Source organism: Pisolithus orientalis, assembly GCF_024613125.1.
Source record: "Pisolithus orientalis strain OTSU chromosome Unknown F5J12scaffold_2, whole genome shotgun sequence".
Classification (NCBI taxonomy): Eukaryota; Fungi; Basidiomycota; class Agaricomycetes; order Boletales; family Pisolithaceae; genus Pisolithus; species Pisolithus orientalis.
Window position 1 is genome coordinate 1,080,015 of NW_026260783.1, and position 15,972 is coordinate 1,095,986.

Consider the following 15,972-nt stretch of genomic DNA (forward strand, 5'->3'; position numbering starts at 1 on the left):
CCGAGCAAGCATGTCCTGCACTGCACTTTGTAATGGGAAGGTAGTAAAATACATGTATTAGTCAGCTGCATTGGTTTTGGCGGGAGAGTTTCCTGAAACGGCAAAGAAGAGAGACACGGCCATCGTCGCAGCCAACACTCAGCACTCTACTCGCTCGCCTGCCTGTGGTCGATGTCATAGTCCCCAGGCATGATCCTTGCGGACGAAGACGATGCCCAGAGGATAAAGGACCCCCCAGTTGCTTGCCCCACCATCCGCTGTCCTGAGCGCGCGGCAGGTCGTCGTCCTTTCAGCCCCCTCCCCGACTACGAAACTTCGCAGGCCCTTACTTACAACAACCTCAACGACTCCCTATCAACCCTCCATAAACCTCCTCAAAGGCGTCGGTTCCTAAGCTGGAGATCTACGCTGGTTGCACTAGTCGTCTACATACTTCTCACCCTCGTCATCGGCGTTCCAATCATTCTCAAGGTACGTGGCAACGTGCGCATCTCTGCTCTCCTCAAACTCTGACCTTTTACAAGGAGACCAAATCCTCCAACGGTGACAAATACCCATACAATTCCCTCGCCTACGCCGCTCCTTGGCCAGACAAAAGCTCCGGCTCGTACTATACTCCCAATATCAATAACATCTCTAGCCCTACCCAACTGGGTTTGGATCCAGTATGCAACAATTGGACTGGTGTCGCGGTTCTCGATAGCGGGCCTACGATGCAAGCATGGTAGGTGCCCCTTTCCCTCCTTTCGTTTCCATGCCTCGACCCACGATGATATTGCCTTGCAGGACGGAGAACATCGTTTCGTCTAATGGACAGTTTAGTCTCACTTCGAATGCCTCGTACGCGAGAGATTTTGGCATTGTGTTTGGCGATCTCTACGTCGGCGTAAATCCAGACCAATCGGTCCAAAATACGACCCTGTCGATCAAGATGCAGACATCGAACAGCAGCGTTTTCGACAGGACTTTTACTTGCTTCTCGCTAACCGAAAACACCACCGATCTCTCTCTCTACGTTCCTAACGATCTCACCTCTTCTGACAATATTCTATACAATATTACCCTACTTTTCCCGCAGTCTCAGGTCCCTTCTCAGGTCAACACCTTTGGCTCTTTTCTACCTCTGTTTGACCAGCATTTTGGCTCGTTTTCCGATTTCGTGAGCTTCGAAATGGTTTCTTTAGAGGGTCCTACCTCCAAGATCGCTATAGACGTCAGTCATCCCGTCCAGCGCCGCCTTTGTTGTGTGTTGCTTACACTCTCCTCTATCAGTCTCTGTCAGCGCGCAGGGTGTTTATAGAGACGTCCATGCAACCGATTGTTGGCGACTTTTATGTCACGAACTCCCTGGTGTTAAGCACGGTATTGGCGTAAGGACACTATACCATTGAACCACTGATTCTCATAATTCTCACTGACAGGCCCATCGAGGCTAACATCACACTGTTCAACGATCCAGATTCGAATTACCCCACTTTCCTGGCCATCGACACGGGTAATAGGCACGTTGCCATACCTTTTTGTTGTGCAATGCCATTAACACAATCATGTAGCAATCTCACTACCATGCTAACACTTTCGGCCCCCAATAAAATGCCGCCTCTGAGACCAAATTTTATTGCCAGCATGCGCACATTTTATGGGACCCTGAATTCGACCATAGTACATGATCCTTCGTCCCCCCCTACGTCCATCATCATCCATGCGGAAAATGGTCTTGGTCCATCCAGTGTAACCCTCGATGAGAAGTTCCAAGGTATCTTTCAGGTCACCACCAAGCAGGCAAGAGCTTCGGTCACCCAAGGAGACGCCCAGTCGACGGATCCGTGGGAGCCGAACCTACAGCGGAGCATGATGACTTCTATCAATTCCACTGCGCGGATGGACGGGTGGATAGGGTGGGGAGACCAGCCTCAGAATTGGGGCTCATCGCAACAGGGGGAAGTCGTGGTTGATACTTCCCTTGCGGACGTGAATCTCTATTTCCTGGGCTGATAGACGTACTCCACGGGCTTCGTAAGTGCTGGCGGTTGAATGGGGACTTCGTAGGGCCGATCAATATCAGCTGATTAAACCCGCTGATTTTCAACGTCTTGACGTTTTCCCGCCTCTCCTTCGGCTTGAATTATTCCGCTCGCTCTTATTTCATGTGTAATATAAGTACTATTATCGCACTCGTTGTAACTGTCATCTAGTGTAGGCTGGATTTATCCTCACACGCATAGATACGGTAGTGCGCACCGAGGACTTATTTCCCAACTACGAGTGACGATGATGCAGTCCGACGCGGCAATGTTGCAAACCGACTACTTGCGCTAACGCGAAAGCATAAGATAATATTAAGGCGAGTCGACAACGCTATCTCCGACCACCTCCTTCAGCCCATGAGCGGTTGTGAGCCACCAACGGCACGACCATGACTTCGCCGTCGTCCTTCGGAGAACCCGTGGAACGCCAGCACGGCCCACAAAGCAGACAAGGGCTTTCCCCAAGTCGGATGTCGCCAACGACGGATATGACCGCGGGAGCTTTAGAACATGCTTTGCAGAGCTCGGAAAGCGCAGGCGTCAAGTGAAGCATCAGTGGATACCCCGATGCTGGATCTGATGGATGCGGAAGCCTACGCGCGGAAATGGGTAGTGTATCAGTGGCCATGTATGGCACCCCTAAATGTAATGAAGCCTATACCTGATTTGATCAACCACGATAAAATGTTCGCAATTGCCTTGATGAAGCATCCAATATGGTTGGTTGATTCGTAGTGTGAGGGAATTGAATGTGGTTCGGCCGAGTGCCGCAGAAGACTTCGTTATCACAGGACGTTTCTCCTGCGGCAACTTTGACACGTGCGATAATAGTTTTCTGTTAGGTGCATATGGTCAGCTACCATGCTGAGCGCATGAAGGTCGGCTCATCTGACTCTGCATAATCCACACCCGGCCGACCGTCACCATAGACAACGTCCTCTATCAACAACAAGCAGCCTTCCTCCCCATCTGAAGAACGAGTATCAAGGGAATATCCGGTGACATCACCCTCCGCGTCGACTTCCTCTACTGGCATCTCACTGGAGTCACAGAGGATGGACCGCATGAAGTCCTCGAGGGTTTGAGATGCTAGTACGGCATGTTGGGACATGCGGACTAGGTAACTTTGTACCCAAGGAACACGATTGTAGACCGTGAGAGTGATCAAAGCATCTGGGGTAGTTGGCTCTTCAGGGTTCAAATCGTACGAGAAATCAGTGAGTTGATAGTGTCGTGACAAGTTTCCCTGCCCCGTCTTCTTGACTGAGCGGAAAGCATTGAAGTCTGAGTTCCTGGATGTCCTCATGAACAGGGATGATTCTTTGCCGAATCTATCTGGTTTGAGGCCGTCAAGCGTGATAGAAATGGTTGATGAACGTACTCCCAACATCTGAGAGGGACGGATTGCAGATATTCTTGCAAAGCCTGGAGCTCGGGAGTATCGCGACTCTGATCAGCCAGATCCAAGCGTTTTCGCTTGCGCCCTTTCTGAGCCAAGCCATCCGCCTGTCCGAGAGCAGAAGATATTGCGTCGTCATGCTTGGTGTACAGATGTGCAGAAATCATCGGGTTATTCCACACATCCTCAATGGTCGTCTTCAGTTCAGCGATGCTGTTTCGAAAAGCAAATACGTCCGTGGGATGTCTCGACATCCAAAGAATTGATCGTACCTCCCTGAACACTCTGCTTCGATCGCGGCCCGGCTTTCTGCAGAGAGTTCCTGCCAACTAGGATGTGTGAGCACATCTTCAGCAGTAGCAGCGTGTATCCGGGCTGTTTCCTCGATGAATTTGCCGACCTCGATGGGCTCTGAGGGTGGCCCAAAGAATAAGTCGTGTGCCCGGCTGAGGTCGACGTTCATGTGTTTCATGTGACGAGACCGCGTTGCGGAGGTGCAAACCCCCTTTCCCTCTGATCCCTCACCATCCCACCACCCTGGCACGCACACGCTCGTCGGCGCCGCGAGCGATGGGCACCAACAGGGAATACGCAGACAAAGCAGTACAGACCGAAGATGAAATTCTACACGATCGCATCTCTCCTTCACCCCCCTGTATGCTTCCCAACGAGAGCGCATATTCCCCTGTCACGGCGTCGGGTAGCTCCACAAGCGCGATATGCCTTCCGCTGGTGTCTCATCGATCTCCGAAGCCGAAGAAGACATTCTTAGACGTTCGACATCCGCCAGGTGACTTGACTAGCAGGCGCGTGGTGTCTATGCCAGAGAACGAGGGGGAAGGGCCCCACTGCAGCAATGGTCCCAGTGCGCGGATAGTGTCGATGCCAGACTACATCAGGCCTCACCTTCGGTTTTCTGTCGAGTTACACGGGTCCACGTCCGGGGACCCTTTTGGCCCTTACTCAGAACAACTCGAACTACACCGGTCCCCCACTGACCTTCCTCAAATGCCTTCACCCCCGTCTTCCTCAGAATCGTTTCTCATCGTTAGTAACAGTGTGCGACTTTCGGAAGATTTTACGCGTGGAATAGTTTTATCTCACCCCCTTACGGAGGAAGCAGAAGGTTGGCACAACGCATATACGCTGGTTGCCGCTCTTGAAGCGGTGATTTAACTTCTTTCTGCAGATTGGATGGCATGGGCGTCGTCTCCTCCACGACCGATCCCAGCTCTCCATGGGCCGCCATCTCTCCCCTACGCTAGATGTCCATCGTGAGTGACCACAATCGGGATAAACCCAAGTCATCCTATTATATAGAGGAGCCGAGGGTACCATCATTGAAGAGCCCAGCAACGTTTCTCGCATAATATGGGGTCTAGGTTCGGATGATCAACTTCCCACTCGCCGAAGGCTACTCGAAGGAGGTCGTTTTGGTCGTGCTGAACAACCGATGCCGCAGCCACCATCCTCACGCCCTTCGCAGACGCAAAAGAAACCGACTGTCGCTTCGCAGCGACACCTGTTACTGCGCTCGTCTCCGAGGAAGGGCGGAGAACCATCTGACAAGCAATCTCGGCCTTGGCTTCCTCATATTAGCTGCAAACGGTCAACACCAGCCAAGCAGGCGCCGACCCAACAACCGTCCATTGAGGTTAAACACTACTATGGCGATCAGAGTTTCGAACCTGTCAGTAACTACTCTCCCGGTGACGAAGCATCCCCAACCACCGACAGGACGTTCTCGAGGTTACGGCCTGCCCATGTTCCTCGACCGCTAGAGAATTTTAGCACCGATCTGGAGGAACGTTCCTACACCCCGCAAGGCAGTCGTTCACTCGTCGCCTCTTCTGCTCTTCACGGATGCCTACGAACTACCCCTCGCATATTTGTTGAACCACGTTTGAATGAACCAAGTTATCAAGCCCCGAACCATTCCACGATGGATACTGCTCAGCTTTCTCCTCAATATTTGTACCAGCGAGGCCCACGAACTCGGGAAGTACAGCAAGTTCCAGTTCCCTCAAGTTCCTCCTCACCTCTCTGGCCTCCGTATGTCACCTCACATCAAAGATCTGCGGTACTCTTGCCTTCGGATTCTGGCGTCTCTGCAGCCGGTCTGGATAACATTCACCTGAAAACACGTGGATTGAGTACGAAAGCATACTCACAGTCTCAGCCGCAATATCAGCATGGACGCGAGTACGATGGCAACGCTGATGGCCGCAAGCACCTACATGTGCGTGGTGCCCACTGCGGCCGCTCTCTTCCACAGAACGCAAATAATGCTCCGGAAACCATCCGAAGAAATACGACATCTCCGAACACCTTAGCAAATTACTTCATGCAGATGCAGGTGCAACCTCGGCCTCCAGACATGCATCGACCTATCCCGCCAATTGCTTCGGCTGTTCCTGCCCCGTTTCATCCTGCTGTACACGGAACTAATGACGTAGGTGTCAGTCTCACAGGTCCTTGATGGGCTGAGTCTACGACAACGCTTGATTCTGCTTTGTCTCATAACCTTCCCTATGGTAGTACGATGGCGGTGTTCGTCGTTCATTTCGTGCAGCGCCGCCTTTCGCCGCTACCCGACGCACCGAGCAGCCAACGAGAGGAAGCCTTCTTATAGAGACGTCTCGACGACCAAGGTCCTCGAGACAGTAATCAGACAGATCAAAGGAAGTGTGAGGATGTCTCCTTGGCCCGTATATTCCTTAACTTCGAACAAAGAGATAATAGCGAACTCCCAGGCAGTAAACTGTTTCGAGGGGATCGTGTCACTTCTGTGGCCAAGGTTCACCTCGATAACTAAAAAGTGGCTATGGGTCTTCCGGGGACCCGCAGAAATCGATCGCCGTATACAGGTTCACTTTGAAAAGAACAAGTATCATGGAAATGAGTCAGGATGTCGGAATGGCTGTATTGTTATCATCATGACATGCTTTGTCCTGTAGTACTGGTTTGTGTTTTATTCATGAGGTACCGTCGTGTATCCCTTCCCGCTTGTTGTAGTAAATACGTAAGAAATCCGATTCAGTGAGTTGCTGCAGAGCCGCCAGAAAAATGATTTTATTGTTGCCCGACTCGCTACTGTACCAGATACTAGGTAGGCCGAGATAGCCAATATGAAGGTTGTCATAACTATGTTACCTCAAAAGAGCAGTGCCACATGTATATGTTTCAAACAGGAATTTTAACCTCTAGCTAGAAGTCACGGTTTTACAAAGAGATCTGTGAAGCGATCGACTGGGAGGTTAGGGAAGTGCTCCTTGTCTGATACGGTCTCCAAGATCCTAGTTTCCCAAAAAAAAAAAGTCAGCCGTCTTCACCGATGGATCACCAGAGCTCACTCACTTCTTCTGATGGGCTTCGTCAAAGTGACGACTAACGTGTCGCTTGAACTTCTCGATCAAGAGCGGAGTGCCTTCTTCGCGGCGGGTCCTATGCCCGACGGGATACTCAACTACGACCTCATCCAGGACGGTGCCGTCGCTCAACTCCACCAACAGAGCGTTGCCAATCGAGCGTTTGGCTGGATCGTGATAATCCATTGAGAACACCTCATTCTCGACACAATAAATCTTGGCACGAAGGGAGTCGATGCGTAGATCGGCGGCGGCCTCGTCGGTGTACGAATTGGAAGTCAACTCGCCAAATATGAGCGGATACGCAACCATGTAGTTGATGGCGTGACTGCAGGGGCAAGCAGCAGTTCGATCATTTCTCCAGAACGGTCTAAATAACGAGAATACTCACTCCCTGTCAGCAAAGTTGTCCAGAGGGCCTTGTTTGTCAATGATACGGATAGCAGCCTCTTGGGTCCTGATTCGAACGCTCTTAATGTCATCTGAATTCTTGCCCATGGCCCTCAGCTTGTCATGAACGATGAGGGCTGCCTCCACAGCGGTCTGTGCGTGGAACTCAGCAGGATATGAAATCTTGAAGAGAACGTTCTCCATGATGTATGAACCATATGGCATTTGGAATTGGAATTCCTTTCCCTAGAGATCCCCGCTCAATGCAATATTCCAAATGTATCCTATCATCGTTACTCACTTTGAACAAGACGTCGTAGAAACCCCACTGCTTCGCAGTAAGAACGGACGGAAGGCCCATCTCCCCCTTCTTTACGAGGAGTGCAAGATTGACAGCACGTGCACACGCGTCGCCAGCTGCCCAGGACTTGCGAGGTCCAGTATTTGGTGCGTGACGGTACGTTCGCAGTGACTGGCCATCCACCCAAGCTTGAGAAACGGCGTCCACGGTCTGAGCATGAGTCAAACCCCTGAAAGGAGTTGTCAGCTTCGCATGCGAAAAGTAACTGTGCGCAATGGAGACTGACAGTAATTTAGAGACAACGGCAGTGCTGGCAACTTTGACAAGCACGACGTGATCAAGACCAACGCGGTTAAAGGAGTTCAGGAGGGCGAGGCCGCCTTGAATTTCGTGCGCCTTGACCATGCTCTCCAATAAGTCGCGGACCTTCAGGGGCTGTCCCTGGCGGGCGAGATGATCCGCAACCGCGAGAATAGCACCAAGGTTATCGGATGGGTGACCCCCTATCGAACTTCCTTAGTACGTGCCCCGTGCGAGCGGAAAATAGAGGGAGCCTACACTCGGCAGCGAGGAAGCAATCATTGAAGTCAAGCCATCGGATGGTGGTGCCAATGTTGAATGCACCCCTAATAGGGTCAAGTTGATAGTTCGTCCCAGGAACCTTGGTGCCTGTGCTGCTAGGTGAAACCACCTATTCTGAAACGTTGCAATCGAAAGCATACCATTGGGAACGATGGTTCCTTCCACGACCGGGCCCAGCAATCTGGTGCACTCCGGGAAACGCAGAGCTTCGAGGCCACATCCAATGGTGTCAATAAGACACAACCGCGCTGTGTCCAGCGCAAGTTCCGAAGTTACTTGGTAATTGTGAACATAGTCCGCAATATCCATGAGGACCTTGTCTGGTTCAGGACGAATCGCGGATTCTCCGTGGTGAATAGACATTGCTCGAGCAACAGTCGTCTGCGGTGCAGGACGGGCTAGGCTGCTGCTTAGTAGAGATGATCGATAAGCCACAGCGGGGGCATTTTGCAAATGCCTTTAAAGAGAGAGGTCCTCGTCGAATGGCAGACAGCATGCTTGGGTATGAACTTGCCCGCCGCCGGCTGAAAACGGACTTCTGCAACGATTACGTCTGCGCGACCTGTTCCGCGACTTGTTCCAGGATCCACCCCGAAACCTGTTCAGTCTCGTCCATGGCTACTGAATGGTATTTCGTGTTTACGGAAAACTGCATCTGTGCTATACACATGTTACTTTCTGCGATGGCCCATAGTATTATAAGATATCGTAGTAAGATCGCCGCTGCATATTTTATATAGCAAACCAAGTTCAACGACACATTTACTGTCAGGTGCATCATATCAGTGAACTGGTCTCCAGTAGGAGGATGATACCTAGGGTGGGGATGGTGAAAAAATGGCCGAACATTATGGAAAACCGCACGCACTGTGTACAATGGCTGGTATGGTCTGGACACTAACGTCGACAACCAAATCCGCCTGTTTGGGCGTTTCGTATTCCACATCGACGCCAACGAAGCCAGAGATTACCCCACTACGCGCCTGCGCGTAGAGTCCACGGCGGTCCGTCCTTTCGCAGTGCACGAGTGGTGTTGCTACGTGGACGAGGAAGAAGTTGCCACCCGCCCCGCTGCTTGATACAATCTTCTCCTTCACGAGTGCCCTCGAACGTTCCGCAGGAGCCGTCGGCGCAGAAATAACCGCAGCTCCTGCACGGGCCAACTCGCTCGCCACGAACGCAATCCTCTGCAGGTTCTCATGCCTCTCCTCTGACGTAAGGTCCAGCTTTGGGTTCGAATCATCTCCTATAGACTCTCCGAGAAGAAGAGAAACACTCCGTCCGCCTTGTTCATTCAAAGCTACCTGGAGTGCCTTTGCGATGGCATCTTTCCCGGAATTGTACAACCCGGTAAGGAAGAGCACGAAACCTTGTTTGTTCCGAGGTGGATAACTTTCGCGCAGTGTTGCTACTACAACCCTAAGGACGGAAAGTGAGTCCCATTTACTCAGTCACACAACCCCCACTTACTCGTAACTGAACCAATCAGGAATGGCTGCCCCAGTTTTCAGCCGCCTGCGCAACTCTGTCCCAGATATGTTCAAAGTCTGCGTGCCGTCTGGGATTTCATCTACTGGCACGTATTCGTCCGTGGCGGGTACGTAAGTCATCTGCTGGAATGGTACCATCTCGATCTGTAGCTCATCCTTGAACCTTTCCACGAGCTCTTGGGCGTCATAAGGACCGTAAAAGTCCTTGCCTTGTGAGTTCTTACCTGGACCCGCATGGTCACGGCCAACGATGAAGTGGGTAGCACCGAAATTTTTTCTGATGATGGCATGCCAAAGAGCCTCACGAGGACCGGCCATGCGCATAGCAAGAGGAAGAAGAGCGAGATGAGCCATTCCGTTCGGGTATTTCGCCATGATAGCCTGGTACACGCGCACACGTGTATAATGGTCAACATCTCCAGGTTTAGTGAGTCCAACGACGGGTTGAACAAGAATATTTGCTTGTTGTTGTCTCGCTGCGCGTACGGTGAGTTCGCGGTGAGCACGGTGCATGGGATTGCGGGTTTGGAAAGCGACCACCCTTCGCCATGATAGCTTTTTAAAGTGCGCACGGAGCTCAGCGGGAGTATCTGGGATGGATAAGAGGAAATCTGGAACTGAACGGAAAGGGGCACCTACACCGGAAAGCAACATAGTCGAAATGCGCGGGTGTCTGTATAGCTTGTACCTTGCCACCGACGTAGTATTCTTTGACACGGTTTCGGAGGTAAGCAACAGAGGGGTGGGCAGGATCATCTGCACCGAAAACTTGAATCGCCTCCTTCACGCGGTCGTAAGTGTAGATGTCTTCGACAGTAAGGATTGCGAGGGCTTCGTCGTCTCTGGGGTCACGAAGTACTATACGAGTTGCAGGGCTTAGCTCTAATTGTTTGATGTCATCCGATGATACGTCTAGGGTAATAGGCATTGGGAACAAGGTGCCATCGGATAACCGTAGGGTATCAACAACGCTGTGGGTGAATTTAATCCAAGTTCAATAGGACACCCGACGAAACGAGTACCTGTTATAATCACATTCGTTCATAAAACCCTCGAGGGGACTGAAGCCACCAGTTAGGATAAGCTCCAGGTCACATAACTGGCGCTATGTATGATAGTGTTAGTCGCTGATGGTGGATAGACGGGATGACAAGCGTACCTCGGTGAGAGTGATGTCCCTGAGTGTAGCAGCCTCCGCCTGGAGATGCTCGGATATGTGCTCGTCCCGAGCGACAAGATCCTGGGACATGTCAGTCGCGGATGAGCGCACACGACTCGCACGAGCAAACGAGGACGTGCCTTCAGTACTCCCCCATGAGGTGCGTTAGCCATGTCTGGCTGTCAAATCCGAAAATCTTTTGCCCGGGCTCAGAGGTCTTACTATCCTCATCGTGGCTTTATCATGCAAAGAGTACATGCAAATTAGGCAATATCACGCAATAGTTAGCAACGTCACCTTCGGATTTTCTCGGTAGTCATCAATAGCGATGTGTGACAAATGAACTATAGTAGATCGCAAGACAACCAACATTATTATTGTTAGTATTTTGCCCGTATATTATAGCTATCTGACGAATGTATTCACAACTGTTTCTGTCTGCTGAGTGATGTCTACGTGGTTGGGCGTGCGTTGTCTCTGGGCTTATGCACTGTGATCGGGGGAGGCGGTCCGACGAGGGGAGGCGGCTGCTGTGGGTATTGTTGCTTCCCCACGGATGCGGCGGGTGGTGTTGGCTGCTGTAGGTTTCACCGCTTCCGCGCGGTTGGGGGGTGGTTCCGACTTCCAGCGAGTTTGTTGGAGTTGAGGTGTCTGTGTGGTAGGGTGTTGCTATCCGCTCGCCCCTGTGGGTGTCCCTCGTACGTGGCTGGGTCAGGGGTACGAACCTCGCCATGCTGTAAGGTTTCCGTCCGAACTGGTGAATTATATTTTCCTTCCAGACGCTTTTGGCTCATCCGAACGCTTGCCTCAAACGGTGGCTTACCCGCCTGATCCTTGCCTACTCTGTTACATGAGAACGTCATGAGTACCACACTCGATCTTGAGCGACTGTCAGCGAGGCATCTCTTGTGTAACTTAGTGCCCAGTTTTAGCTTCCGATGCAATGTGCGTCATCTCTGAGTGCATTATAAATGGAGGGAGCAGTGTTGGGCTGATGCGTCAGAGCGGGTCACGACTATGGATGGAGTAGAGAGGAATCTCTCTCTGTCTCTCTGTCCTACCTCTAGTTACACGGTCTTCTTTCCAAAGAAGGTCGAAAGTTTAGCCATTCCATCAACACTCGCCTTCTTCAACTTTTCTACACCTTGAGATGCTTTCGGTTCCTTCTTTCGCTTTACGCTGGTTCCCTCGGAGACCGTCGAGGTCCTTTTCCTGTCCTTCTTGCCAGCGACACCACCGGAAGGAGACGGATTCAAATGGTGCCTCTGTAGGGCTCTGACGTGGCTTTCGAGTGGTGTGAAGCTATTGAATCGTCTAGCTGAGCTCTGCCGACGAGATCCGTACTGAAGGACATACTCAAAAGAAGCTATTAATGCCGTCCGGATGTCCGCGGGAAGATATTGTGACACTAAGTCGCAAGCCAGCTGCGTCCTTCCCACTGCGAGACAACCATCAGCTGATGACGATAGCCACAGGGCTGGGCGCTCACATGCCAGCAAATCCTCGTGCTTATCTTCCATAAGCTCATTTTTTGCAAGGCCACGGATTAAACAGCGCGACATCTCCGTAATCCGAGGTGTGGCTAGTGCCGCGACTTTTTTCGTCAGTTGTTCCACGAGCCTTTCCTGTGAATACCTGAAAACCGTGATGTCGGTTGTGATTTCTGGAGTGCTACAATTAGCCCGCGCAATGGTTGATGCGGCGCGTGCGATCACCTTTAGTCTCGCATATACGTCTCATCGCGAGCATTGTGCAATCAAGTGCACCGAATGTCACAATATCGTCGGGTGTGACAATGAAAGATGGATCCTGTGACCCAGACGGATGGGTTGCCTCTGCAAATTTCGTGGCAGCTTCTTCGAATATGTCGTCTGCCGGACGGAAATTGACCTGTCCACCTCCCTCCTCCAGTTAGGAGTGAGTGGAGTTCTCCAGACGAACTGTTACGATTTACCACAATGGTTGCTCCAAGTATCGGTATTAGAAGGAATAGTGGATCGATTGGTGTCATGACTAGGAGCCTCCCATCTGGAACAGATTCCAGTTTAGTTGGCTACCGTATTCGAGATCAGCTCACCAGAGACAACCTCTTCTCCTATAAACCAAGAGCGGGCGCCTGGAGGCGCAACCGTCTGGACTTCAAGAATCATTGGTGACTGCTCCTCGCCACCATCACTTTCACCTCTTTGTGGTTGGTGAGGCAGGAATAACGATGGAAGACCTGAGTAACTCAGTTGAAGGAAAAGCCAGCTCCAATAAACATGTAGCAGCACACACCTGTCCGTGGATGGGGAAGGCGAAGGAAACGTGCAGGGCGCGACGACTGGCTGGAGTGATTGATTTGCAGTATAACGGAGTCTATGACGTCTATATAAGAAGCATATTGTAGTGGTTCTTACACAGGCAAACTGAAATACCTGTTGGGAGAACAGCAAAGTACGTGTCCATACTACTTGATGCTTAAACGTTAAACGCTGGCAGTGAGTGATCGACTGAGACGCGTTGTTTGCGCGTTGTTTGTCATTTTCCTATGCTTACATAATTTGATATGGGCCCTTCCCGCATATCTGTATCTGGTAAGCCTGTTACTCTAACAGCTAACTTTCTACGCACTCTTGATTCGATAGCCCTCTCGAGATTATGACAAGTTAGTCCTTTCTGCCTCCCCGTGCTCAACCCTTCCTTCTGATCCCTTTTCTTCCAGCGGTTTCCTACTCTTTCATCCTCGATTATATCTAAATCACAAAAAGCAGGAGTCTTGGATCCCCTCTCAGTGCCATTGAAGGCAACTAGCACATTCAGCAGTGCAAGTCAACCAAAGTATGGTGATTCGTAAATCAAGCACGAGTGGTATCATCAGTGCTGGAGGATTGGACTCAAGTTGTACACGTTGCCACGAATTGGTAACCGACCTTAGCTCAGTTGGAAGAGCGCGAGACTGTAATGGATAACCTTGTCATCTTGAGGTCGCCTGTTCGAGCCAGGCAGGTCGGACTCCTGGTCCTACATTTTATTTTGTTTTAATATTTTCTTCCCGTGGTTATTGCTATAAATGGCATGTCTGAATAATAATTTACTGTCTCTCGGCATCATAGTTCAGTGCTCAGTTCCCGACTGTCATGGCGTCTGCATCTGGTGAGTGCAAGCGGCGCGCGTACTGCTTTGCCTATTGCTGAACTTGCACTAGCTATAGGGAAACTCTCGCGGGAGGAATTTCGCCGTCAGAAGGATTTGGAGGCTGCACGAAAGGCTGGTACGGCCCCCGCAGCCCTCGACGAGGAAGGCAAACCCATCAATCCTCACATTCCCCGTGAGTAGGTGTTCTCCTTTGTCATAACTCGCACTCATTCTGTTTCAGAGTATATCTCGCAAGCGCCATGGTATCTGGACACCGGGGCACCCTCACTTAGTCATCAACGTCGGCCAGCCGCTACCAAGCCACCCAACGAGATCGACAGCTGGTATGACCGTGGTGCACGGGCAGGACCTGCTGCTAAGAAGTACCGAAAGGGAGCTTGCGAGAATTGCGGCGCAATGACACACAAGAAACAGGATTGTCTTGAGCGTCCACGGAAGAAAGGTGCCAAGTACACGAACAAAGACATTCAGGCGGACGAGATTATTCAAGAAGTACACACTGGATACGATGCGAAAAGAGATAGATGGAACGGGTATGACCCGGCAGAACATAAGAGGATCTACGACGAGTTTGAAGCACTCGAGGTAGCGCGGACAAAAAACAGAGAAGAGGAGATCGACAAGCAAACGGCAACCGATCTTGCTGCCGCAAGAAAAGTTGCGAAGGCGGGGAAGGAGAAAAAGGATGCAGACCCTGACTTTGGTTCCAGTGATGAAGAAGACGCAGACGAGGACAAGTACGCTGATGCTGCTGATGCCGTGGGTCAGAAACTGGACACAAAAACTCGGATTACTGTTCGCAATCTGCGCATCCGAGAAGATACCGCCAAGTACCTAATCAACCTCGATCCAGAGAGTGCCTACTACGACCCCAAAACGCGTTCCATGCGTGATGCTCCTTTAAAAAATCTCCCACCAGAAGAGGTATGTGAATGATACTTTACCCAGTTTGTGACCTAAACTCTGTTACACGTAGGCTAAATTTGCCGGTGAAAACTTCTTCCGGTATTCTGGTGAAGCTCCCCAAGTCCAGCAACTCCAGCTCTTCGCATGGCAAGCTGCTCAGAGAGGGAATGATATCCATCTCAATGCCGCTCCGACACAGGGTCAACTGCTGCATGAAGAGTATGAAGAGAAGAAGGAAAAGATGAGGGATATCAATAAAGTCAGCGTACTTGCAAAATATGGTGGAGAGCAATATTTGGAACGCGCACCAAGAGAGGTGTTGGACGGCCAATTCGAAAATTACGTCGAGTATTCTCGGACTGGTCAAGTTATCAAGGGGAGAGAGCGAGCCAAAGCGCGCTCCAAGTACCCCGAAGATGGTAAGAAAGCAACGTGCAACTTCCCCTTTTTCGATGTCTAAAACATTCTGCGTGCAGTCTACATCAACAATCACACAGCGGTTTGGGGATCGTGGTACGACCTTGCAAGCGGGAGCTGGGGCTACGCATGCTGTCATTCAAGCACTCATATTTCGTACTGTGCAGGCGAGGCTGGAAAGCAGGCCACTCAAGCGTCGACTGCGCAAGCTTTACTCGCATCATCATCAGGGCTGGGTAGCTCTTCAGCCCCCGATGAACAGACGGAGACGCTCAAAGCACCAACAGAACAGAACTACTCGAAGAAACGAGTTGGGGAGGGTGACATTGCTATAGACAAAGAGCGACTAGCCCATGCCTTGGCTGAGGAGAAAAAGAGGAAGGCGTGGGGAGGCGATGAGGATCGCTACAACAAAAGGAAGAGGGGAGAGATCGGCACCCATGACGTGACGGAGGAAGAGCTTGGTAAGTTCCATGGTAGAATTCTTGCAAGCCCACTTAACCCACTTGGTTTGCAGAGGCTTATCGGATGACCCGCCTCAAAGCAGACGACCCAATGGCAAACTATGTAGACAACGAGCATACATATTAGGCTTCAGATTGTCTTGGCCATTTCTTTGCATTTTTACCACTATTTGTTGCTCCATTCACGTATGTACTGTACCATTAGCTCCTCAAAGGTGCCATTTCCAGCGGCATTAGTGTTTGGTCACCAGTTTGTGCTTGTTCTCACCCTGAATTCTCGACCGCGTGAATCCATTGTTGGGCGATGAACACAAGTTGTCTCTAACCCAAC

At 51.1% G+C, this 15,972-nt stretch overlaps 7 protein-coding genes and 1 non-coding gene across 8 annotated transcripts; 4 read left to right on the top strand and 4 right to left on the bottom strand.

The window, feature by feature from the left end:
• Positions 1-87: 87 nt before the first annotated feature.
• On the top strand, positions 88-2,369 carry F5J12DRAFT_797428 (uncharacterized protein). The gene is made up of 7 exons (XM_051744164.1): positions 88-471; positions 525-724; positions 787-1,213; positions 1,273-1,370; positions 1,422-1,502; positions 1,554-2,184; positions 2,242-2,369. The coding sequence occupies exons 1-6, from the start codon at positions 190-192 to the stop codon at positions 1,993-1,995; spliced, it is 1,530 nt and encodes a 509-aa protein (XP_051604919.1). The 5' UTR covers positions 88-189; the 3' UTR covers positions 1,996-2,184; positions 2,242-2,369.
• F5J12DRAFT_712484 (snRNA-activating protein of 50kDa MW C terminal-domain-containing protein) lies at positions 2,359-3,889 on the bottom strand (the record flags this gene model as incomplete). The annotated part of the gene is made up of 5 exons (XM_051740767.1): positions 2,359-2,620; positions 2,689-2,862; positions 2,921-3,358; positions 3,409-3,639; positions 3,699-3,889. The coding sequence occupies 5 exons, from the start codon at positions 3,887-3,889 to the stop codon at positions 2,359-2,361; spliced, it is 1,296 nt and encodes a 431-aa protein (XP_051604920.1).
• A 41-nt stretch (positions 3,890-3,930) lies between these two features.
• On the top strand, positions 3,931-6,247 carry F5J12DRAFT_190801 (uncharacterized protein). The gene is made up of 5 exons (XM_051738328.1): positions 3,931-4,552; positions 4,616-4,700; positions 4,747-5,878; positions 5,965-6,113; positions 6,180-6,247. Exons 1-4 carry the CDS (start codon positions 3,997-3,999, stop codon positions 6,091-6,093), a joined length of 1,902 nt encoding a protein of 633 aa, XP_051604921.1. The 5' UTR covers positions 3,931-3,996; the 3' UTR covers positions 6,094-6,113; positions 6,180-6,247.
• Positions 6,248-6,471: 224 nt separating this feature from the next.
• F5J12DRAFT_190823 (2-methylcitrate dehydratase) lies at positions 6,472-8,637 on the bottom strand. Its single transcript, XM_051738331.1, has 7 exons — positions 8,208-8,637; positions 8,044-8,154; positions 7,772-7,988; positions 7,486-7,714; positions 7,186-7,430; positions 6,784-7,122; positions 6,472-6,722 (listed from the first exon to the last, which is right to left on the bottom strand). The coding sequence occupies exons 1-7, from the start codon at positions 8,428-8,430 to the stop codon at positions 6,641-6,643; spliced, it is 1,446 nt and encodes a 481-aa protein (XP_051604922.1). The 5' UTR covers positions 8,431-8,637; the 3' UTR covers positions 6,472-6,640.
• Positions 8,638-10,954, bottom strand: F5J12DRAFT_190822 (uncharacterized protein). Its single transcript, XM_051738330.1, has 7 exons — positions 10,857-10,954; positions 10,717-10,797; positions 10,580-10,662; positions 10,197-10,528; positions 9,538-10,147; positions 8,936-9,486; positions 8,638-8,882 (listed from the first exon to the last, which is right to left on the bottom strand). Exons 1-7 carry the CDS (start codon positions 10,887-10,889, stop codon positions 8,845-8,847), a joined length of 1,728 nt encoding a protein of 575 aa, XP_051604923.1. The 5' UTR covers positions 10,890-10,954; the 3' UTR covers positions 8,638-8,844.
• Positions 10,955-11,623: 669 nt separating this feature from the next.
• On the bottom strand, positions 11,624-13,201 carry F5J12DRAFT_797456 (ribonuclease H2, subunit B). The gene is made up of 8 exons (XM_051744165.1): positions 13,134-13,201; positions 12,994-13,083; positions 12,794-12,937; positions 12,671-12,744; positions 12,432-12,621; positions 12,206-12,379; positions 12,073-12,154; positions 11,624-12,018 (listed from the first exon to the last, which is right to left on the bottom strand). The coding sequence occupies exons 1-8, from the start codon at positions 13,162-13,164 to the stop codon at positions 11,784-11,786; spliced, it is 1,020 nt and encodes a 339-aa protein (XP_051604924.1). The 5' UTR covers positions 13,165-13,201; the 3' UTR covers positions 11,624-11,783.
• Positions 13,202-13,623: 422 nt separating this feature from the next.
• On the top strand, positions 13,624-13,710 carry F5J12DRAFT_t15. Its single transcript has one exon. It is a non-coding gene; the product is annotated as a tRNA-Tyr (tRNA).
• Positions 13,711-13,794: 84 nt separating this feature from the next.
• F5J12DRAFT_797464 (Pre-mRNA splicing Prp18-interacting factor-domain-containing protein) lies at positions 13,795-15,889 on the top strand. Its single transcript, XM_051744166.1, has 6 exons — positions 13,795-13,851; positions 13,904-14,026; positions 14,075-14,778; positions 14,831-15,179; positions 15,237-15,641; positions 15,695-15,889. Exons 1-6 carry the CDS (start codon positions 13,836-13,838, stop codon positions 15,766-15,768), a joined length of 1,671 nt encoding a protein of 556 aa, XP_051604925.1. The 5' UTR covers positions 13,795-13,835; the 3' UTR covers positions 15,769-15,889.
• The last annotated feature ends 83 nt before the right edge of the window (positions 15,890-15,972 follow it).